The 24,358-nt window shown below is 42.1% G+C and overlaps 1 protein-coding gene across 4 annotated transcripts in view; it reads right to left on the reverse strand.

The window, feature by feature from the left end:
* The window catches only part of LOC120764898 (ubiquitin-associated protein 1-like), an 80,292-nt gene that overhangs the window by 39,678 nt on the left and 16,256 nt on the right, over nt 1–24,358 (reverse strand). For 3 of the 4 annotated variants that reach the window (XM_040089022.1, XM_040089023.2, XM_058423895.1), the window contains exons 2-3: nt 7,515–7,555; nt 1,417–1,541 (exon numbers count right to left, since the gene is read on the reverse strand). In XM_040089022.1, coding sequence (XP_039944956.1) covers nt 1,417–1,541; nt 7,515–7,548 — 159 coding nt within the window. In that variant the 5' untranslated portion in view covers nt 7,549–7,555. Of the gene's footprint in view, nt 1–1,416; nt 1,542–7,514; nt 7,556–14,211; nt 14,265–24,358 lie in introns of those variants that run through there. The other variant, XM_040089024.2, reaches the window with a different exon arrangement.

Below are 24,358 nucleotides of genomic sequence, written 5' to 3' on the forward strand. Positions count from 1 at the left end.
ATTGTTTTTGCCATGGGTATCAGCAGCCAAAGCTCTGGGTTAATTGGGCTACCTAGAATGCTGGGTTACAAAACAGGCCAATTTAACATCAACTGCACTTAGTGACCTCCTTAAAGATGAGGAAATCACCAAGAAGGCCATGTTACAAAATAGGGATGCCATTGACTTCCTCCTTCTCTCATATGGCCATGGGTGTGAGGAATTCGAGGATCTCTGTTGTTTCAACCTGTCATCCAATAGTGAAAGCATCCACGCTTCCATCAGAAAAATGAAGACCCTGATTGGAAACATCAAACAAGAAACTGAAGACTGGACGAGCAATATCTTTAAGAATTGGGGACTTTTGGGATGGGAAGGTTCTATTGTTAAATCAGTTGTATGGTTTCTAGTAGTTGTATTTCTTATCCTAATTGCTTTCAGAGCCTTAAAAATTATGGTGATAGGTTTAAAGAAGGTAGCTTCTCCCACTCATGTGTTGAACCATGTAGTAGTTTCAAGAGAGCAACCATGGCAGAAGGAAATCTGCCTGAAAGTTTAAGAAGGATTCTGAAAAGCTTCTTTACACTGCATTCTTTCCTTTTAAAAAGAAAAGGGGAAGATATTGCACCAGAGGTGATGAATGGATGGTATTTAAGAGACAAAAGACCTAGCTGGACATCTTGGAATGACATTGAAATGGTCCTGAGGGAGGAGGGAGGAAGGGGTGCAGTTGTTGCAGTCTCTTAGCTGGAGAGTGACCTCTCTGGCTGGGGAGTTTCTCATGTAGCCTTGGGGGAATTATTGCACCTGCCCTGCCTCACTAGGGCCTGCTAGTGCCCTCTGCTGGCTGCAAGAGAGTCAGTGAAATCGTCACCTTGCCAGGGCCCGCCAGCACTCCTGCTGGTTGTGGTTGTAACCACAGCAAAGAAGAAATTGCTTGACAGGTGAGAGAAGGCTGTTATTTGGTTTCTGGTTTTGTTTGTTGTTGCTGTTGTTGTTTGTTTATCTTGTTAAATATATTTTGCTAAAGAGCTGTTATTCCTTTTCCCATATCCTTGCCTGAAAGTGACTCAATTTTGAAAGTTATAATAATTTGGAGGGAAGGGAGTCATATTTTGCATTCCAGGAAGGTTTCTGTCTTCCTTGGCAAACACCTGTTTTTTAAAGCAGGACTCCACAACAAAAATGTTGTACTTTTTTGAAGTAGATATGCTAAAATAAACATTATTAGACTTTTTTAAAAGTAGAAGGTTTTTGCACAGCCTATCATATTTTTAATTTCTATACATTCTAATAGATCTTTTGCAACTACTGCCTGGCATACAAAATGACACTACAGGACCATCAAGACTAACATTTGAACACGTGTAAACTGTGACTACTTGCAGTTTACAGTGCCACGGGGAAGAGAGCAGAAAGGCAGAACACATCACTTACCTGGGCTTCTCTGACAAGCTGAGAAGAATCAGGCAGGCTGAAACCAGTGGGTAATCCAACCTTTGCTGGGATTTTGAATTTGTCTCCTATCTTAAATGGGACATCATCAAGATAACTGAAAGGACCTAAGATCAAAAGTAGATATTGTATTAAAAAACCTTACAAGCTTAGTGCATTCAATTAAGACTCACATTTCTGTATCTGAGAGCTATTTATCTCTGATGCCCAAACTATACCAGGTGACTCAATACAAAGAAAGTTGCTTAATCAGAAACACGATGAATCTGTTTGGACTCCATTGTTTCAGTTTTGGTTTTTTGGAGGTGTTTTGTTTTGCTTGTTTTTAATGTTTTATCTCATAACTACTAACCCCCCCCCCCCAGTACACAACACAACAATCCAACAACTGAATAGATTTTGAAGTCAATACACCAAATGTTTTAGCTTTCCTTGTGACAAGACTATCCCTACACAACTGGAAGTTGAAGCTCTCTCCTGAACACTGTATTCTGTCTCTAAAAAATTCATCTTTTTATCATATTCAAAACAGGTTTTAAAATAACCCAGCTTTAGAGCAGCTAAGCTAAAGTAAAATCCAAGTATTGGCATACAAGTGGGAAGTCACATTTATACAGAAGTGGTCACAAGGGAAAAGTGGCCTAAAGTCTAGACACTCCACTTGAACCAAAACAGTGAAATAGCTCAAGACTATTTAGCATAGCAATTTTGATTTTTGAAACAAGGCAATATAACTTAATTAGCTGTCTTATTTTGTGATCACTCCAATGAGAAGCCTCAGACTTATTTCATGGTCCTCCATCTGTCACTCACATGGTATTAAAAAATATTTTAGGATTAAACTCTTTCTTCAGGCATCCTGCAAACTCATAAGGCAGAATTACTTAAAGCTCAACCACCTCCAAGCAGCCAGACTATAGCTTTGCTTTCCTTGAGCTGTTGTGAAGAAGTATTAGAAAACACACAATATAAATTGCAGTCACTTTCTTGGATCTCTGGTCTAAGCTTTTGGAATTACAAGCAAGGTTTCCAGCTGTGTATAACAATCTGAAGCATTCCTCTAACACTCATTTGTAACTTTGCCTTGAGTGATACAGATCCAAAGAGATGTGAGTGACATCACTAAGATGGTGTTCAGTGACTAACCTCTTGTTCAGTGAGCTGACTTGCCATTTTTATCTGACTGTAGCAAGGCATCTCACTCCCCACATGAGCTTATCTATTGTTTGTTAACCAGTCAGATAACTCGAACAGGACAAGCTGTCTTGTAGTGAGTTATTTTGGAACCATGGGGTTAACACTGGTCTAGCATCTCCCAACTGCCGATAAGCATCTTACTTTTGAAGTAAGATTTGACAATATAAGCTGAATTTCTGACAGATACACTTTACAACTGTAAAAGCCACACCAAACTACAGCAAAGCATAAATGTTCTATACATTTTCCTAGAAATGTGTGGAGTTTCTCCCATGAGTGGGGACATCTATTTCATGGTTACTTTCCAATGGATTAAGTGAAGGAATCTATGTGCATTATTGTCATTTCAGTGGTAAGTTATGTTTGACTCCTAAGCAATACTATTTCTTTTGCTAGCTTTACTATAAGTACTTTGATATAGTGCACTGTTTTATGTTATACTATAATCTATGAGTAGTTTTTTTAGTTTTATACTGTGTAGTAATTCTGATTAAGACCTTCCATCAGTTATCTTTTGTCTGTTCATTTGTCTTAATAAATAATTCATTTTTATACAAATATATCTGATTTGCCATCATTAGAACTTGCAGGGAAAAGTTGCAAAATGCACACTGTTGATAGTCTGAGGCTAAGATGCATTGCTCAGGCTCCTCTCTCTGAGGAGTTTTGAAAGCAAGGGGGTCTTCTTGGCACCTCGTGACTCAGTGGCAGAGCTTCTTTAATAAACTTTGTCGGAAGCTCCCACTCCACTCAGGACACTGACCCATTTTCATACTCAGATGACAGTTAAGGTACTGTTTGGATTCCTTCACTATTGACAAGGCAGTCACAGGCTCCAAAAGGATAAGAAGCTGTTAAAATGAGGAATATCCTGTTAATTTGGAATTCATAGAATCATAGAATAATTCCCTGAGTTGGAAGGAACCCACAAGGATCATAAAAGTCCAACTCCTGGTCTGGCACAGGACAGCCCCAAGAATCCTACCACGTGCCCGAGAGTATTGTCCAAACGCTTCTTGAAGTCTATCAGGCACTTCCCTGGGGAGCCTGTTCCAATGCCCAACCACCATCTGAGGGAAGAACCTTTTTATAATATCCAACCTAAACCTTCCCTGACACAACTTCAGGCCATTCCCTCAGGTCCTGTTACTGGGCACCAGAGATAAGAGATCAGTGTCTGCCCTTCTCCTTCCCCTCACAAGGAATTTGTAGATGAGCACATGGCTGCTAATCACGGAGACTCCCAGAGCTGCTCTTTCTCCTTATTCAGTTTTTTGTTGTATTTTGTTAAGGTGCAATAAACCTTTGAAATTTTAAAACTGGGTGTTGTTTCTTACCACTATCACACAAGAGGCAATGCTCCACACCCCACCCCTGGAGCCCAAGTCTAGCCCCAGAGTGGCCAGATAACCAGAAGTCCCACATGGGGGAATAGCCCAGGAAAGCCAAAGGGTATTTAACCTGAGACACAAGCAAAGCACATCTTGCTTGACCCTACCTCCTCCTGGAATTTCTATTAGCTGAACACCACTGGAACTAGGAGTGGTAGCTATGTTTGGTTTTTTCTTTCTTTCTCTTTTTCTTCTTCTAATTCCCTCTTCTTGGAATTTTGAGTAACTTAAAATTGAATGGGCTTGGAGCTTGTTAAGTTGAATGGGCTAAGTTAATATTTTGTGAAGTGTTTTGTGTTGATTGAATGCTGCTCTAAACCTTTTGCTAGGGTTCTCTGATTTTCTGAAGTTTCCAGTAAAGTTTTTCTTCTTGTTTTGACCTCTTAAGAATATCTTGTTGGTATTTCTCCCATGCTCAGAGACAACTCAGAGTACATGAAAAAAATGTAAGCCCTTTTAAGTGTCTCATCAAGCAATGATTTCGTTGTCTTACAGTAGCAAAATGGAAACATTTCAGATAAAACCAGTTACTAGTTATAAATGGGCAACAGGTTTGAAACCAAGTAGAACTTAGTTTTTGTGGTCACAAAACACACATAATTCTCAGAAACTGGAATTAGAAGTTTTCAAGTTATATAGTGACAGTGATAATTCAACAGTAATATTAACATACTGCACTTGAATAACAAACCATTTGTGCAATAGGTATGAGCTGTATTTCTAGACGGTACTAATTACTGGAACTTAAGCTTGAACTTCCAATTATTCAAATGACGAGAGCATTTGAAGTTACACACTTAGGCATAGGTATAGATGTATGCCAAGAACACCCTCCAGAACAGGAAAAGTGTTCCTTCCTCTCCATTCATACCTTATGTTCCCATCTTCATCTCCATCTGAACACAGTTCTCAGTAGGTGCTTTAGGTGGCTCTACTTGAGCAGGGTTTTGGACATGACCATCTCCAGAGGTCCCTTCCAACCTCAACCATTCTGTGATTCAACAACAGTCTTCTAACCTCCAATAAGCAGCTCAGTAATAAGTACAAGTGATACATCAACTATATTGACTGATTTCATCAGCCTGCCAGAGACACTGAACGGATAAAAACCAGGTAGCTATTGGACTAGATGCTTTACAGCAAGCCAAAATTCACTTGGTCGAATTAATTCTTAACAACCCTGGAGAAAACTGAAAAAAATTGCCTTGCTAATTTCTTAAGACATAATAAGCCAAGGAAGTTGCTCTACTAGTCCTCAGAAACAATACCATGACGGTGTCACTGGTATCATTAGGAACAGAGGGCACACAGAGTAGACAAGTTAAGCAGCCAGCTTACAGCACCATTTGTTTTGATTTTGTTATTTTGAAGCCAGGAGCATGTCCCACCACACCATACTGTTTTGAGAAATATTTAAGACAGATTGAATTCTAGCTCTGAGCAGTGTCTTTGCTAGTCTGGTTTAGGAAGGAAAAGAGAGAAGTAAAAATAGACTCAAAGGACAAGCAGTTCAGAATGTTCGTAGATAGAAGAGAACAACTGGTAAAAGGGTGGCAGATTGCAAATAAATAAATTCATTATCTTGCAGCAGGATCACTGGGCCACAAAGGAGACCATATAAAAATTAAGTTTTGATTGGTGTCATGGGGTGACTGTGTATCCCCAATCGTCTGTTGGGTGCAGGGGGGAGGGCAAGCGCGGTTTGTTTTTCCCCAGGAAAACCCTGCTCATCGGAGTGACCTTGAAGCGGGGGAGCTGGAACACGGCAAGACAAAAGAAGCTCTGTTGTTTTTTTGCCCCAGCAGTTAGTTAGTTTAGTGCTAGCGTAGTTAGACGCTGTAGAATAGCTGAAGCTTTTTGCTTTTTTTTTCTTTTTCTTTTTTTGTCCTTTTTTCCTTCCTTTTTGCTTTTTCTGTCCTCTCCTCGGAACTGTTCCAACCTCTCCGGACTAAGGACCTGGGGAAGCACCGGGGGCCTCCACAGGGGACTCACCCCACCAAGATCAGCCCTGCACATCTCCTTTTCTCCCAGCATCAGCAGATACGGAGTGGTGGAGCACAGTGACGACCCTTGAGGAGACTTTCTTTAAGTTTGTTATCCCTCCGTAAGCGGCACGAAGCTCTTGTCATCGGGTATTGTGCTGGGAGTGCTTTGCCTGTTTAATAAACAGGTTTTTTCCACTTCTCTCTGAGGAAATCTTTTTTCCCGAACCAGTTGGAGGAGGGGAGGGGGGCCCTGTGGGAGGGTTTCTCTCAAAAATCTGCCTGAAACCACCACAATTGGTCATTTTTATTAATCCTTAACCATGTATTTAAGTGAGGCATTTCTTATTCTGTAGCTCAACTTTTTACTTGCAAGACTGAATAAAAAGCTGAAAGAAAAATGGAATTCTCCAGGACCCTCTTATCAGAAAAATTATCCAGAAAGAACAATGCTGAGTTTCTAAAAGCAGAAGTTTCTATAGCATGAAAAATTATGTTAGAAATTTCACATGAACTGCCCAGTACTGCACTGAATGATTGCTGATTTGAAGATGCATTGTGGTATTTCTTCACGAGACTACACGACCACCGATGGCAAAAGGAAAAGAGTCTGCTCTCTCTCACCGGGTGGGATATTACAGCTTTTATTCTTGAGTCCTGCCTTGCTTGGCTGGAGCCCTTCCCAATGGCTCCCCAGTGCCAGAGAGAGATCGCCCCCCTCCCCCCATGTCGGGGCTTTTTCCCCAGGGGGCAGGGCCCAGAGGCAGGGACATGACACTACCCAGTAAGGGAGAAGTGGGAGTGGAACAGAGTTAGGTTACATTTCAGTGTGGGGGATGGGCACTGCTGGGCAAGGACAGACCACGTGATACAGAGAAAAAGCATTACAATAATGCATGACATACAACAAACTGGACTTTAATGTTCCACAGAAATATTAATCCTTAAGAGATAAGCACATATACAGGCAAATAATTTTTATTATACCAATCACCTACATGACACTATGCATATCAAATGTAGAAGAAGATATTCTCTTCACTTGCCTGCTGAACCAGATTAGTCCAATTTAGGAAAAAAATTCACTGCTGAGCAAAAAGCAAGCATAGTTCTATGATATATTAAAAGCTTCACTTTCAATCCAGCTGTTCACGTGATTTCCATAGAAAGGAGATACAAATCTAGTGTCCACTTCAGCAAACATCAAATCAGTATCACAACTGCAGTTCAGCTTTGATTTTGAAGAAGGAAGTGGGGGGAAGGGGAAGGTATTATTCTGTCATGAACAAGTAGGAAACAGTCACAGGCTGAATTTCAGTTTAACCAGAGAACAGGCATGGCATCAGCAAGTACCTATGCAAGAAGGAAAGCAAGGTACTTAATTTCTAAAAAAAACTTACTCGGAGGCTAAACAGATTAGTCTCTATGGACTGTCTAGGCTGGGGCATGAGTCAGCAGCAATAGTAGGATTCATCCTATTGAAGAGACAGGGATACCAAATTTCACTTACCATGAGATTCAGATCCCAACTTCTTAGAAGCCATTTAGAACCTGAAAAACATTTTAAAACATCTTTAACATGTAGTACAGCATAAGCCTATGCAGTTCTACACTGTCTTATCTCTAGATTAAGGGACATGTGGCAGACGCTGTTTATCCTGTTCCCAAGACAGACAAGAAAAATTATTTTATAGCTCTGAGAATTGATTAAGCAGAACTTAGCCCAGGTTCTGACAATCTAACTAGCAAACTTAAGAAGAGAGGACAAAACAGAGCCAAGAAGCAGCCAGGTTGATCAGAAAGGCAGTTTTGCAGATCACAGTGTTAAGAGGCTGCTCTGTCCCAGCACCATAGAGCACACCCTGACTCCACTAGCATTAAGACTAGCCCTTCCTACTGGAAATACCACACTTATCCTCTTCAGTTTAATCCTAGCTGCTCTAAAAATGGATACTATCATACTAGGCATGCAGTCAGCCATCATGGCACTTGTCTAGACACACTGGATAATGCACAATACAGGTATACAATAAATGGTACCATTAGGAAGATTTTTTTGGATACACACAAGAAAACAATGGCAACAAGAGGCCTCGTTTACTGCCCACAGAATTTTATTAGCAACTTAAAATTTGGATGCAAATCCTACATGGCCAAGATGTTTGTTGGATAAGATGAAACAGGAAAGCCTTACAAATATGATTGCTTGGCAAAAGATTCTAACAGCATGAAACCTATAAGTGAAATAGAAATGAAAGCAAGCTTTGAGATGCAGGATGCCAAGCCGGAAGACAGTGATTGAGTTAGCTGAAGGCAAGATCCCTGTTGATTGAGCAATATCCCTAACAGACAAAAGGATGCCAAGGGTCCAAGGGGGAGAGACCCTGCCAAGCTAGCAGGGAAAAGGAGTCTAGAAACTAGCTTTTAGGGTTTGGAATGTGGCATGGTATGGTAATGTAGTAGTTCCTATAGGCTGTATGTAAATTCTGTAGGATTTGTGTCTTGTACTGGTTGGTTAGTGCAAACTAGAATATTCAACACAGAAGGAGATATAATGTACTGTAACAAGAACTTGGGCCTCTTTGTTCGGGCACGCTTTTAGCTGTGGCTGGCAGCTTAAGCAAAGCTCTTGCACCAGTGAACTATGCAATAAACCACGTTTCAAGAGCTGCCCTGGACCCCAGAGATCTCTCATCACCGTCCCCACACTCTCCTACAATGTTAAACACAGAAGCATCTAGCCAGGTTTTAACAGAGCCAGCCTGCCCTGAGAAAGAGCTCCTCCAGGATCCTCATGGTGTATTTAATAACATAATCAGTTCTTTTGCTAGATTAGAAATACATCATAATATCTTTCTTAAGACACCACAGCATAATTCTTCAAATAAATTATTGTTAAAGTCCTCCTTGTGGCATTATAAATAACAAAGAATCAGAGTTGCCCTTTGTTTCTGAAGCCCTCCAGCGATATGAAATGCCCAACAGCCATTCTTCAAAAACATGAATGTTGTAATGCATTATGTTTTTTCTCTGTATCACGTGGTCTGTCCTTGCCCAGCAGTGCCCATCCCCCACACTGAAATGTAACCTAACTCTGTTCCCCTCCCACTTTATCCCTGACTGGGTAGTGTCTTGTCCCCCTGCCTTTGGGCCCTGCTCCCTGGGGAAAAAGCCCCGACACGGGAGGGGCCTAGGTCTCTCTGGCACCGGGGAGTCATCGGGAAGGGCTCCAGCCAAGCAGGGCAGGACTCAAGAATAAAAAGCTGTTATATCCCACCCGGTGAGAGAGAGCAGACTCTTTTCCTTTTGCCATCAGCGGTCATCTAGTCTCGTAAAGAAATACAACATCTGGTGCCTTATGTGCGGCTCGAAGCCACAAAAGGTTCCCAAAACCTGGAAGAACCACTCAGGGAGCACGTGGCCGAGGAATCTCACGCAGGTACGTGAGTCACAAAACGTAGCCCACCCACGCAGAGACAGACCCGTCAGGCTTGGTGTTCGCTGTGGAGTCTCCGAAACACAGGATTCCACAGGCAAGGCTGTAGTTTTCTCCTTTGGACTTAAAGAACCCATCGGAATGCTGCAAAGAAGCCCCCTGAACGGCAAGCTGCTCCCAGGGAAGGTGACCACATGTTCGTGGAAAGATGACCCTGGGATCTGGGACTAGAAGCTCTTTTTGCACCAAAAAGGGTCAGTCTCAGGCAAAAGGAGTGATTGGGAAAGAAAGGAAAGGAACGCTGAATTTTTGGTGAGTACCACTTTTGGTTTTCTAAGGGAAAATCTTTTTAAGAGGCATTGAACCTCAGGGAAAAGGGTTTTTTCTCTTGCGGGGAAGGTTTTTGCTTTCAGAGTAAACCTTTAATAGCACGCTTCTTTCGGCAACCTGGGGGGGGAGGAAAAGGAAACTGTTTCACCGTTTGGCTTTTTTTTTTTTTTTTCTCTCCAGCGAGGTTTTTTTTCCTTTCGGTTTCTCAGTCACAGTTAAAGGGGACACAGAAACTCAAAATCTGAGCCAAAAATGGGTGCTAGGCTGTCTGTGTCTCAAAAAAGAGTCTATTACCACATTTTAAGTGCTTTGGATGATGGGCGGACCCATTGTTCAAAGAAACAGATGAAAAAATTAACTCTGTGGTTGTTTTCTCAGTTTCCACATTTATCATTAGAGAAAATAAGCTTCCCAGAATTTTGGGAGGCTATAACGAAAAAAATAGTTGAATCTGGCTCCTCTAATATTAAAGAAGATGCAAATTTTGCTTTTTATAGCTTAAAAATTAAGTTTGCATTGCAAAAGCAAAATGAAAAGGGAAAAAAGCCAGTTCTTTGTGAATTTTCCCCAGCTTGTACCTTTGCAGGCAGTCCAAGTGCTCAAACCTCCCATCTTAGGGGTCCCCAGGTGGGGGGGGGGTCACAAGATGGAGGGGATTCCTTTGTCCAAAATGGCCGAAGCCATGTGCTCTCGAGCCACGAGGAGTCTCTCCCTTTGTCCTTCCTTCCCGCAATCCCTTCTTCTCCCCAGACCCCTCCTTCCCTTCGGTGCTGCCCCCAGCACTGCCCTCTCCTCTGACTCTGCCCCCTACCCTCAAACCTCCACCCTCCAACTCCTCCCTGTGTGACTGAAGCCTCCAGCCCCTCCCTGCCCCTGGTTCCCATGGTTTCCCCACCCACAGTCCCAGTTCCCATGCCCTGGAGGGAGGAAGGGGGGGAGCCGGGAACCTGGAAGCAGGAAGCGATCCCGGCTTTTCTGCCACCCCTTTCACATATCAACAGTCAAAAAGAGGGGGTGCTGTCCACAGTAATTGGGACCCCTTCCCCCAACAAGCAATTCAGGGTTTATGCAAAGCTCAGGCCAAATTTGGATATGAAAGAGAATACTTTTGCAACTGTTTAAAAGCAAATTTAGCAAGGAATACTACAGTTCCCTTTGACCTTCAAAAAGATTTACTTCCGGAGCTTTGGCAAAATCCTGAAATGGCTGTTGATAATAAGAATTTGCCAATTTGATTAGCAACCCAGCCCGATAAGTCTTTCCAACCTTACAGTAAAATAAAGCAGCTTCCATCAGAACCTTTAGTAACATTTATGGAGCGGTTAACCCGAGCTATCGAGTTACAGGTTAAGAATGAAGGAGCCCAAGAACAGGTCCTGGAGGAGATGGCGCTGACCAATGCAAACGAACATTGCAAGGCAGCTGTCCTCAGCCTGTCTATAGAACCGGCTTTACCTTTACATGACATGCTCCAGGTGTGTGCCAGGAAGATTCCCTTCATAAAGGCTCATCAAAACCACAGTTCCAGAGTCAAGCCGCCACAAAAAGCTGCTGCTGCAGACACCGTGCCTCCTGTGCCTGTACCACGGCCACCACCCAAGAGAGGAACAACATGTCTCCTGTGCGATCAGGCTGGACATTGGGTATCTCAATGCCCTTTAAAGAAGCAATTTCTGGACTTTCAGGACAATGGGGGCGGGAGGTCTCAAAGGTCCAAAGGGAATTTTTCAAAAAAAAAATAGAAAATGTAAATGTTAAACTAAATAATCCTGCTTTAACCAGTTCTACCTTTCAGCAAAAGTCACCAGTTATGATAGTAAAGGATCCAGTGACCAGAGAAACAAAAAGTCCTCATGATCAGGTCACCTGGGGTCGTGGGTACGCCTATGTGTGCACTCCCCCAGGTCTCAAGTGGGTGCCAGCTGAGTGGGTGAAACCTTTCATCCCTAAAACTGCAAAGCCACCTGCAGAGGCCCCACAAGTGGCCAGTGCTGCCTGGAGGAGGAGAAAGCGCCGAACCTTCTCCTTCTAATTATCATTATTCCTTAACAGTGTTTTTCTAGACAGTTTGTTTGCACTAAAGGTCATTTTTCTTTTGCAACTTTAAAGGTACTCAAGGTCCGAACTCTGAGCATCTCCCACAAACTGAGCCTTCCTCCTTCTTAATTTAATAAGAAAAGGGGAAATGTTGTAATGCATTATGTTTTTTCTCTGTATCATGTGGTCTGTCCTTGCCCAGCAGTGCCCATCCCCCACACTGAAATGTAACCTAACTCTGTTCCCCTCCCACTTTATCCCTGACTGGGTAGTGTCTTGTCCCCCTGCCTCTGGGCCCTGCTCCCTGGGGAAAAAGCCCCGACATGGGAGAGGCCTAGGTCTCTCTGGCACCGGGGAGTCATCGGGAAGGGCTCCAGCCAAGCAGGGCAGGACTCAAGAATAAAAAGCTGTTATATCCTGTGATATATGTGCTAAAGTTAATTCGTGTTATCAAATTATAAAGGGTAAATGTTCACTGTATAAATATGAGTGTTAAAGATTTGTTCAAACTAATATGGGTAAAAGTAAAATGGAAAAACCAAAATAAAAGAATTTCCTCAACTCGGGAAGCACGGGAGGGACACGAGGAAAGTATGATTGGAATTACCAGAAAGGGGGCCTAGAAACTATCGCTGCCGGGAATCCCTGAAAGGATACAAAGGACAACAGAAAATGGAGATACAAGTCCAGAGACCGAGATAATCACTTCAGATGGATATCTCTACTCGTCTCCGTTGAAAATTAACATATCCACGACACACCCGGGCCCAACCATGAGCTGCATTGTTCCACCCTACCGGTCCATTCAAACTCCCGATACCGGGACTTGCATGATTAATGAAGACGCCTCGGAGAGAAGACCATCAGAATCCCGGACTTCACTCCACGATCCAGTGTATAAAAAGGGGCGGCTGGAGACCGAAGTTGTGAACTTGGGGGGATAACAGACTGGCAGAGTCTGTTATCCGTGTTCACCCAGCGGCGATCCCGGGCTCGATGCTGTCCTTTTAATTGTGGCTTTCTGAGACTGATATTTTGTCTCACAATAAAATTCTAAATTTCTGATAAATCGAATCTGGTCGATTTTATTTATAACATATCCCACACAGTGAAAGAGAGCAGACTCTTTTCCTTTTGCCATCGGTGGTCGTCTAGTCTCTTAAAGAAATCCAACACATGAAGTTATCTGGTACATCCCACCAGCAGCAGACAGCACTCAAACCACAACATGGAGCAGATCTAACATTCACACCCATCATTCCCCTATCAAGATTTTACTCTTAGCCTCACTGTTTCCATTGCTGATTCTAACTGTAAATGTTACCTTAGAGGGTGTCATAAGGTGAGGATTATACAGACATCTTAGCTATTCCTCCTGATGGCTGCTGACACATCTGGGGGCAGGAAGAGCCAGTTTAAAGTACTTTAGGAAAGTCTCTTTTGCTGTGCTCAAGTCCCTTTCAACATTTTGCTGAAATCAATAGGTGAACCAATCATATTGTCTAATGGCATTTGAACACACAGCTAAAGCCAAAGCTGTATGAAGATTACCTGGGTGCAACCAGACTGTGAAACACAGTGAGCAGACGCTGGGCCATGGGCAAGTGAGTCATGCCGGGCAACTCCAGGTGTACTTTGTACATAAAAGTGTCATTCTGCTCGACATTTGTCAGGTTGCTCTTAGCACATCTCACCATCTCTGTCAACAATGGCATTATGTCCAAAACCAGTCCACTAAAGCCAGAGAACTGGTTTTAGCACTAGCTGGCAACTGCTTCTTAGAAGCAAACAAAACACTGCAGTTTCAAAAGCAGAAGAAAAAGGTGGTGAAACAGTGCTGAGCCTGCCACCTCAGGAACGATGTTAAGGGCAAAGCCACAAGATGACCCAGTACAGTTCTAAAGAACCACCACACACGTCAACCACTAGAGATGAATGGGCTTTATTAGTTCCAGTGCCACAGAGGGGAAGATCAGACTGCAGACTACAGCACCCTGAATACCTTGAATACTACCTACATGACATAGGCTGCATCTTTCAGACACATATCACACTGCCAGACAAGCTGCTACATTGCTAGTTCCTCTGTATGAGAATAGCAATTAAGATGTCAACTTGATTTGTTATTATCAAAAAATCCAGGCCATATGTGAAATCATACAGACTCCATGTACCTCACTGGTCTTCTGTATGTCATTGGAGACTGTGAGGCACTGTCTGCAAGCATGTACTATGGCTGCCCATCATTCACTACTATTATAGCAGAGATGAACTTGGGAGAAGGCCTCTACACACTTTCTTTAATTTCTCAAAGTTTGTATTTCTTCTAGTTAATACCTCAGACTGAAAAGCAAGTGCTACTTTTCTAAAGGATTTAATTTTTTTATGAAAGTAACCTACTCACTTTGGCAACTCAATTGACAAGGAAGTTTTTCAATGGAGAACCAGTTATCTACAGGCAATAGGGTTTATGCTGTCTTCCTCATTTACCAGAAGCAGCTTACTCCAGACTGTACCTACATAAAGGACATTGAAAAGAAAATGCAAAGAGATAATTTTTAGAATGATAATTTATAACCCCTCTCCAGTAGGCCATTTCAAGGACATATTAAGTTTACCATCTCACACACTGATCTTGGGCAACAGAACATCAAGTTACTATGACAAAATTAATTTACTCCAGGGACACTAGTAGCAATGCATAAAAATCCTGAAAAGTTCAAGATGTGCACATCTAGCATCCAGGGAGGTTTTCAGTAGTATATCAATCTGGAACTGCATAAAGCCTTGGATGCATCCTCAGTGTCAAAATATCCCACATAAACAATAAGTATTTTGTTTTTGTTGGCAATCTTGTAGTAAAATACTAGTGCAGACAAGGCACCTGCATTAGGTTTAAGGCACAGTGGGAAAATGTATTCCTCTGCCATATGCAATACCTTATTTTAACTACAGAACTAGCTAAGGAACATCAACAGCAAACTAATGAAATGCACCATTTCCAGAGAGACAGTCACACTGTAGATTCAGGTAGCATTTGAGTTTATATCACACTAGCTCTTCATGATACACTGTGTGATTGTGCACTTATTAAGATACCATTACTGCAGAAGGCACTGTCAATTGTTAAACGCTGCACACAGTAACACTAGAACAGGCTGCCAGCCACATTTCGTCACCTTTCCAAAAAACTTTTAGTTAAAATAGTGTCTTGCAACTAATCAGATTTGATAGGCTATTCAGGGATCACTATTACAAGCATCTTGCTGTTGCTCTGTCTTGATGGCTTGGAGGGGAAAACTGAAAAAAAAAAAAAAGATTTGAAGCCAGTTAGAAAGTTACTGATATTACTATGCTTCTGGGTCTGAACTATATTTGCTTTAGTCAAAGCTGCTACACTGTACAGTAAAGGTTTGTTTACAGTTGTTACTGCTCTTTTAGAAATTTAAAGGACTTGCTCCCAAAGCCTTACTCCAAACGAGTCAATGGAAGACTGCAGCCCTATCATTGTTGCCTTTGGAGAACAAAGTCCAGAACAGGATGCTGAAAGGCATCTGTGGGAATGGCACATAGAGGAACAAATTTTGGTCTGATGCTTTACTGCATGCTTTAAGTTGACAAAGAACATAAAATGCCTTTCCTGGTCTAGGGAAACAAGTTAGTTGCATAGTACTACAAGGTTTTCTTACAGCCACCTACAAGCTCACTTCTATAAATTTAGACATCCTTAGCCTCATTCTCTCATTCTTGGTTCTGGCTAATTCTCTGAAGAAGAGATCAGGACTACAAGTGCCTAAAGTTATAAGCAACTTTAATGTCAGCAGCCACCAAGGCAACCTCTTCCCTTCCTGTATGTTCATTTTCCACTTAACACTGAGTCAACAGGGCAACATTTTTAAAACAAGACAGTCAGAGGAACAGAGCAGAGCATCTCAGAGTGATGATGATAGAAAGGGAGGAGGGGGAAACATATAGGTAAACAACCACAAAAACAGCAACAAAAAAAAACCAGATGCAGAAACAGAGAAGTGACAAGACAAAATTGATTACAGAAACAACTGGCACAAAGAGAGAGATGACAAGTTGGAAAGGCTTGAAGGGACAACATAGGTAACCAAGACAGCCCACCTGACATGTCACCACTTAAACCTGAATGACTATTTACTTGTGCTGCCAGACAAGGAGAACATAGGGAAATGTGACTTGGTGCAGGCAAGCAATACCAAAGGGAGAGTCTCACCAACAGATGAGGAAAAAAATTACTACCATGAGAAGCTGCTAGGAAGTTGGGGTATTTTTCAATTATAATTTTATTTTGATGTTACTTCTACTGGTGTTTTCTCTCAAGTTTATATTCCTTTCCTTCTGAAAGAGCTCTGACTGGTCAAATTGGAAGCATCCTATTGCTAATGGTACCTGAAACAGCTTTCTCAGTAATAACTCAAGCCAATTTAACTATTTGTTGAGAAGAATTGGTTTTTTGTTGCTATATCCTTCATTTTGGGGTGCAAGTATGTCTACATTCCAGACCACATGAATTTTCTCCTACCTTCTGAGGAAAGTATTTATTATGGGTCAGAGGAAATCAAAATGCCTCAAGTTATCAACTATAATCAATGTATCACATCTGTAATTTTCAGAGGAAAAAAATCTTGCAATTTCCATTTTGCCTTCTAATACACATCGTGTAGCCTAAGAATGCACAACTGAGGATGTACCATTCACTCTGAAAACTACAAAAATACCCCAAAATCCCCAACTTTAAAGAGATTAATTTTTTGGTGCCTATATTACATTCATTAACTATTACTGATTGTACACTGAAAAACAGTGAAAAGCAGTTGGATTCAAGCAATTGATTTCTAATACACCACAGGTATTTCAGATTTAGACAGTGGTTTAAGTTTTTACTATAACTACTTGTTTCAGTGTGTTAAAAATGACCCTATAATATTGGCTTTCGCATTTGTGTATTAGTCTATATATGTTGTTATTGATTGTAAGTATAGCGCAATTTATAACCCCTCTTAGTTGCTTACTAATATAACCTAAATTTTCATTTTAAGTATACACGGTATAGCCCATAGAAATAATAGTGCAATGAATATATAATGCTAATATATACACCTTATAGCTCATAGAAATAATAGTGTGATTAATATATTGTACTGTAAGCCTTAGCAAAATATAAAATACTTCTATGTAACTGAAAGAACTGTATAAAGCAATTAAGTTGTTTCCCACATCTGCTGACATCTCCAAGTGATGAGTGACACAAACCAGAGCACTGGAGGACAATTGGAAAATACCATGTTAAATTTAAAGAAGATGTACTAAATCCTTATCAGAGGATGTAAAACAACAAGATGGAGACACAAGGAGGAATAAAATATATTAACTTGAAACACAGGATGTCATGCAGATAAGCCAGAGTATGAAGAAACCAATCAGAAGAATTCCCTTAACATCAAACAGTTCACAAGAATGTTTGAATAATACATGAAACTTATGAATATGTATGTACCTTAGTAAAGTAACAGTATATAAATGTACCGGTGGGTTCATTGGCCAATAACCAGGAACACCCCAGCACTGGACATTGTCCTTTTCTATTCCCTTATTAAACTTTTGAAAAATATTCTGAGTGAACTTTCATTTTTCACAAGTGCAAGTGAAAGGCTAAAACAAACATCAGCATTCTGTATATAGTGCGACAGAGCAACAAGAAGATGCTTGTAACAGTGGTCCCTGAATTGCCTATTGTGATATATGTTTTGAGATAAATTCGTGTTTTAAGTGTGTTATATGTTATAACCTATAAACTGTATTACAAGCTGAGGTTTCCAAAAACTGTGGGGCTGAAACTAATTTGCAATTGTAGAGATTCCAGACAATTGCAGGGCAAAGTCCAAATTAACAACCGAAAGGGAATGGCCAGACAGGAGATGTCCCATCCATCAAGGGAGGGTCCACTGCCTTCTCTGGTGATTAACACATGATACAAATCTAGAAGTGGAAAACCTGGAGATGTCACTATCAGCATCCCAATGCCATGGAAGCCAAGCGGCCAAGAGAAAGAAAATACATGAATATGCACAGCAGACACAAACTAACAATAAAACTGCCTCAGGGAAGAAAAACTGTATAAAACCTGCTCACTGAATCAAAGGGATCATGAACGGGGAGGACTGGTTCAGTTGTAGCCGTCTCTGCATTAACCCAACTTCGATAACCCGGGATCGAGGTTGTCTCTTTTATTCTGGCTGTTTCAGATTGTTTTTAAAAATGGCAGAATAAAATTACTTTATATCAAATTGGCTATTTATCGTCCATAACACCTATCAAATCTGATTAGTTGTGTGATATGTGACCTAAAGTTAATTCGTAGTAGGTGTTGTGATATGTAATATAAAGTTAATTATCGCTCGGTCGGAATTAAGCTCTGTAAAACCTAAAGTGTATTTGGGGTTAAAAACTGAACTGTAAGAGGGGGACACGGGGGTTGAGAGACAGGGAGGGTCCCTGCCGGGAAAAGCCTCAGGATAACCAATAACTCAAAGAATGGGGAAGATGATGAAATAGACTGTGTCTCCCCCGGAGATGGACCTGCTAACGACCCAGCGATTAAGAGAAGATAGATATCTTATCTGTTCCGGCCCAGTTTACCATTTCCAAAAACCCTCTCCGGACCCAGCAGTCATGACATTGTTTGACTCCGAGAACCTATTCAACCAACCGGAGACCTGAACATGAATACCTAATGAGGCGACCAAGAAGCAAGAGCACTACGGTCGCCCTCCACTCTCAGTGAAAGACTGTATAAAAACCAGTGGCTCGGGACACACTTTGTGAACAGGATAGTTACGGAGTGATAGAGTCCGTTTCTGTGTTCACCCAGTGCCGAAACCTGGGGTTCGACGCTGTTCCTTTTAATTGTGGCTGTTAGAGACTGAATTTAAGTCTCAAAATAAAATTCTAAATTTTGATTTATGGAATTGGGCTTGTTCATTTATTACAGTTGCAAGACATTATTTTAATTAAGTTTTTTGGAAAGAAGGTGATGAAATGTGGCTGGCAGCCTGTTCTAGTGTTACTGTGTGCAATGCTTAAAAAATCTGTTTGCTGTATATACGAGAAAACCAGAAGTAGACAGTGCCTGTTGCTAAGATAAAACAAGTCAAGGTTCTATCAAAGCCTTCTACCTATGTAAGTGTAATACATGATATAAAAATTCATGCTAAAACCATAGTGTGAAAAGTGCATATTATATGGCTCTACACAAGATATTTACTATATGCGTTGTGTTGTGTTGGTTGTTGGTGTTGTATTAATGGTTTAATAGTATGGTAAATGTAGTTTTGTAGTTAAAATGTAGTTTTTATGTACCAACCACAGGAAAACGTAAATCTTTCAGAGAAAAAAGAATTTACTACATCCTTATCAGAAGAGACCAACTCCTCCTGTCTCTCTCAGCCTTGAGGATGCCATAGAGACTAAAGGAAAAAAAAATGATAATAACCAGAGACAATTCTTAGTTAGAATGGAATTTATGCATCATGTATGAAATGTATGAATATTCAACAGGCTATTGTTTTTAAGAGATAATCCTTTGTTAACAGGGGTCCTTGTCCAGAGCTTGTGGCTCGGGAAGGCACCCAGACGTCTGTAACTTTGTTTTTATTGTCTCGTATTGTCCTAACTCTAAAATTGTTCAATTTTTTTACTCTAATTCTATTTTTATAACCATCTTATTTACTATGAAACTTTTAAAATTTTAAAACAAGTGATTGGCGTTTTTCACAATTATGGTAGCAGAGGATGGTTAGAACACCTCACTGCTGGTGCCTCAGTGGAATCAGGGTGAGGATGGCATGCCCTGCCCAGTTCGGCAGCTTCGCTCTGTGTTCCCCTGCTGTGACCAGCAGATGCAGGTTACGATCAATGGACAAAAGGAGGCAATAAAACAAAGAAAAGGGAAAATGTGATAAACATTAACTATTTTTTGTTCACTGGAGATCAAATAACTCAAGATAACAGGAAGTTACTATGTCACTATCTAAGCTTATAGGCAAACAGACCCTTGCCCATTCCTTCTCTACTTGCTTAATCAGCTTTAAGTTTCAGGAATTCCAGCTTACAACTACAGCCTTCATCTCTGCGACCACCGAGGGACAGAAAGAGACCCTCCTAGCAACACGTCACACATACATCATCGGAGGAAAGAAGCAAGATAAAAGCAAGACTGAAAAACCTGCCAAGGACGGCAGTTGGTGGAGCGAGACTCCCCTGCCGTCCAGCGCTGTATTTGCCTTTGCTTTGCCTGCTGTAATGTAATAAATTCCTATTGGAACTTTTCTTTGTGTTCATAGTCTATTACAGAAAAGATTCCCTAAAATCGCGGTAGTTAGCCCCTAAGACTAAAGTGTACACGAAGACCAAGACCCAAGGACAAAGGACAGGTAAGTACTAGTTTGGAGGGGCGGTTAAGGGGGGGATGAATGTGTGTGAATGAGAGGCAGCTGGTTATCCCAGACCTGCTAAGCGAGTGCGGAGTCTCCTATGCTGCGTTTCCGTTCTTTCGCGAGAAAGATGGCCAGTAAAGAGACGAAGCGAGTGATAAGAAGAGTGAGAGAAGGCCCCCCAGGGAAACTGGGACTGAGTTTTAGAGAAGGGGTGGGACCCCTAGGAAGTCAAAAAAAAGTCTGCTGGATTGAGGGGTTATTGCCCAAGATCATCCAGGACTGAAACCTGCTGGGTTGAGGGATTAAATAACCAAAGAACACCCAGGGTTCTGCCGGACTGAGGTTATGCCCAAGAGCATCTGGGGTTGAACAACACAGCTAGATTGAGGGGATATTCAAGAGCACCGGGACTGGCCAGTAACACCTAAAATTGTAATAGGTGATTTGAGAGTAAAAGGTACCTTATTGTTGTTTTGTTGTGTGAGAGTGAGTCACACACAAAATTTGCCTCAGTTTCCCCGGGCGGGTGGGGGCTGTGGCAAAACGTGTGTGTGACCTGCGAATAGCCCTTTTCCTCCGGGCGTGTGGAGGGGGGGGGCAGTGGTAAAGTGTGACACGCAATTCAGCCCTTTTTCCTCTGGGCGTGTGGAGGGGGGGGTTGTAGTCAAAGTGTTAGTGACACGCAATTCAGCCCTTTTCCTCTGGGCGTGTGGAGGGGGGGTCGTAGTAAAAGTGTAAGTGACACGCAAATTAGCCTCATAGGTGGATCAGCACCTGAGGCGACCAGATTCTGGGCCCTCCTCAGAGGCCCAGCTATACTGGAACCCAGAGACCAAACGCAAGGCGAAGGGGGGCCACACAAAGCCACAATTCTCTGGCGACAGGCTTCATGTCCTAAGAGTGTGAAAGAGTGTGTAAAAGTGAAGGAGGAATGAAGTAAGAGTAGATGGATGAAAGCACATGTAATGTTGACTGTTATATCTCCTTAGAGGGAGGTGTATTATATTTGTGTGGGATAGAAGGGATTTTTGTGTGTGTGCATAGATAGAAGTAAGTGGTCTTTAGGTTGTAAGAGAAAGTGAAAAACAGAGGTGGGGGACAAATAGATAAAATCTTGAAAAATGGGACAGAAAAACAGTACGTTGGATACAGGGAAGAAAAAAGGGTGTAAAAAATTACCAACAGAAATACCTCAAGATAGCCCTCTTGGCATTATGTTAGCTAACTGGGATAAAAACCCTTGTACCAGAAAAAAGGAAAATGTAAAGATGATACAAGTTTGCATGATAGAATGGGCAGAGAAGGAAATAAGATCTGACCACGTTTATTGGCCCAGATACGGCTCTTTTGAGAATTGGATTTGTCAGGCTCTAAATATATTTGTAAATTCAAAAGAACCGTTTAATCCTGAAGAAAGAGAATATGCCACATGTTGGACAGGAGATTTTAGGAGAATAAAAATCTTTAACGTATCAGAAACGCCCGAGACGAAACAAGAAAAGAAAAAGGGGAAAGAAAATGGGAAGGGAACAAGAAGAAAAGAAGGAAAGAGTGGGATCCTTTGCAGGCTTTGCCCCCTCCATTCCCGCTCGCGCTCCCACCGTCCGCGGCCGAGCCCCCTGTCCCGGGTCCGCTTCAGCCCCGCCTGCCTCGGTTCCCATCCCGAGTGCGGGCTCGCAGCCAGCGGCAGCTGCGCCGGTCCCCGCATACATCCCATCCCCAGCCCCACTGGTGAATCCGCCTGCCCCAGCTGTCTGGTCTGCGGCCACCCTGGGGGCCATGCCGGGGGTCCCTCCTGACGTGTGGTCTAGGGCCGCCGCCCTGACCGTGCCGGGGGTCCCGTCGGTCCCAGCTGTACTATCTCCAATCGCTTCCCCCACTGCCTGATCCCCGGCTGCCCTGCCCGAGCCGGCTGCGCTGGGTGCTGCCGCTGCTGCTTTGTCTCTGCCGGGAGCCGCTGACTTAGCCGCCATTAGCCCCATGCAGGCTGCCTACGCTTCCCTCTGGTATCCCCCAGAACTGCCCCCTCCTCTGCCGGTCCCGGCAGCAAACCCCGCCTATGCTCCGCCCTTGGAGGACCAAGCCTCGGCGCTTTGCCCTCCCCTCCCCCCCCTTCCTGCCCCGAGCTCCGTTCCCTCGGTAACCACAGCTACTGCTCAGAGAAACGACTTCTCCCTAGAAATGCCTTACCGAATCACTAGAAGCTCACTTAAAAGACAGCCCTCTCTGGATTCTTTCTCAAAACACGGGAAAAAGACTATAGAGGATGAAAACCAAAAATGGGATAAAGAAATTAGTCTATTCCCACTGAGAGAAGTCCCAATGGGAGGGGGTGGAACAGGGTTTGTAAATGCCCCTTTGACTTCTTCTGAGGTCAGAAATTTTAAAAAAGAAATCAAAGGAATTTTAGAAGATCCCATAGGCACAGCTGAACAACTAGACCAGTTCTTAGGTCCGAATATTTATACTTGGGAAGAGATGCAGTCTATAATGAAAATAATATTTTCTCAGGAAGAAAGGCAATTAATCAGAGCAGCTGGAATAAAAGTTTGGGAAAAAGAGAACCCACAGGGGCCCCCCGGAGAAGACAAAATGCCAACTGTGCCTCCTGAGTGGGGTCAAAATAATGAGGAAGGGAGGAAACACATGAATGAATATCATAATTTAATAATCAAGGGAATAAAAGAGGCGGCACCCTGAGGGCAAAATGCTAAAAAAGCTTTTGAGGCACAGCAAGAAAAAGAAGAATCTCCAACTGAATGGTTGGACAGACTTAGGAAAAATATGAAACAATATTCCAGAATAGACCCTGAAACTGATGTGGGAAAAGCTTTGTTAAGGATTAACTTTGTTACAAATGCCTGGCAAGATATTAGAAAAAAATTGGAAAAAATTGAGGATTGGCATAATAAATCATTAGATGACTTATTAAAGGAGGCTCAGAAAGTTTATGTCTGAAGAGATGAAGAGAAAGCTAAACTGAAAGCAAAACTTATGGCAGTCACCATGCGAGAAAACAATTTCCAAAAAAGTCAAAAACATACAGGCACTACTGTCACCGAGACACACAAAGCAATCACACGCAGACAAGAGATTTTCGCAGAGGTTCCTCTGATCCAGCTCCCAGCTGAAAGAGCGGAGAGAAGAGAGCCCTTTGTTTATTCTTTTACTTTTATACATTTGTGGGTCTAGCAGAAGATTGGCTTTTTGGGGTTTCCACCCCTCAGCCTCAGTGGCCAGACGAATTGTCAGTTACAATTGTTTTCAGGTTAGAAATATGCAAACAAAGGACAAAGAATGAAAAACAAAGGATTTGTTTATATTACTTCTGTGGGAAAGGTAGAAGAACTGCTCTAATATTCTACAGTAACTAAAAGATCTGACTCCATTTATGAAAATCAAAAGGCTAATAAAAAAACTCAGAAAAACCAGGGTAACACACTACTTCTAGAGATAAAATTAATAGAGACAGGGGAAAGGAAAAAAATAGAATCCCAATACAAACCAAGTCTCAGCAGCATTCCAGGAATGTCTGCTTTTACTGTGGGGGTGAGGGACATTATAGGAGAAATTGTCCTAAGCAGGTAATAGATCTGAAAATCTTCAAAGAAATGAGCACAGAGGAGGAATAGGGAGGTCAAAGGCTCTATTTTTTAGGGGACAAGTACCATCTAGAGCCTGTGATAACTCTAAAAGTGGGTCCCCAAGGAGAAGAATTGGAATTTGTAGTAGATACAGGGGCAGAAAGAACCTGCCTGCTAAATGTACCCAAAGGTTATAGTGTGAGTAAAGATACTGCAAAAGTAACAGGGGAAAAAGGAGAAACTTTTACAGTTCCAGTCATTAAAGACGTAGTAATTGAAGGGGAAACTAAAATTTGAGTGGGAGATGTTTTATTGGTCCCAAAGGCAGGTAGCAACTTACTAGGAAGAGACTTACAAGTGAAATTAGGAATAGAGGTTATACCAGAAGATGGGAAAATGACAGCTAAAGTTTTAAAATTAGGCCGAGAGGATGAAGAAAAAATTAACAAGGAAGTTTGGGCTGGGGAAGGAAATAGGGGAGGATTAAATAGTGACCCTATAAGTG

Source organism: Hirundo rustica, chromosome W (assembly GCF_015227805.2).
Source record: "Hirundo rustica isolate bHirRus1 chromosome W, bHirRus1.pri.v3, whole genome shotgun sequence".
Taxonomy (NCBI): domain Eukaryota; kingdom Metazoa; phylum Chordata; class Aves; order Passeriformes; family Hirundinidae; genus Hirundo; species Hirundo rustica.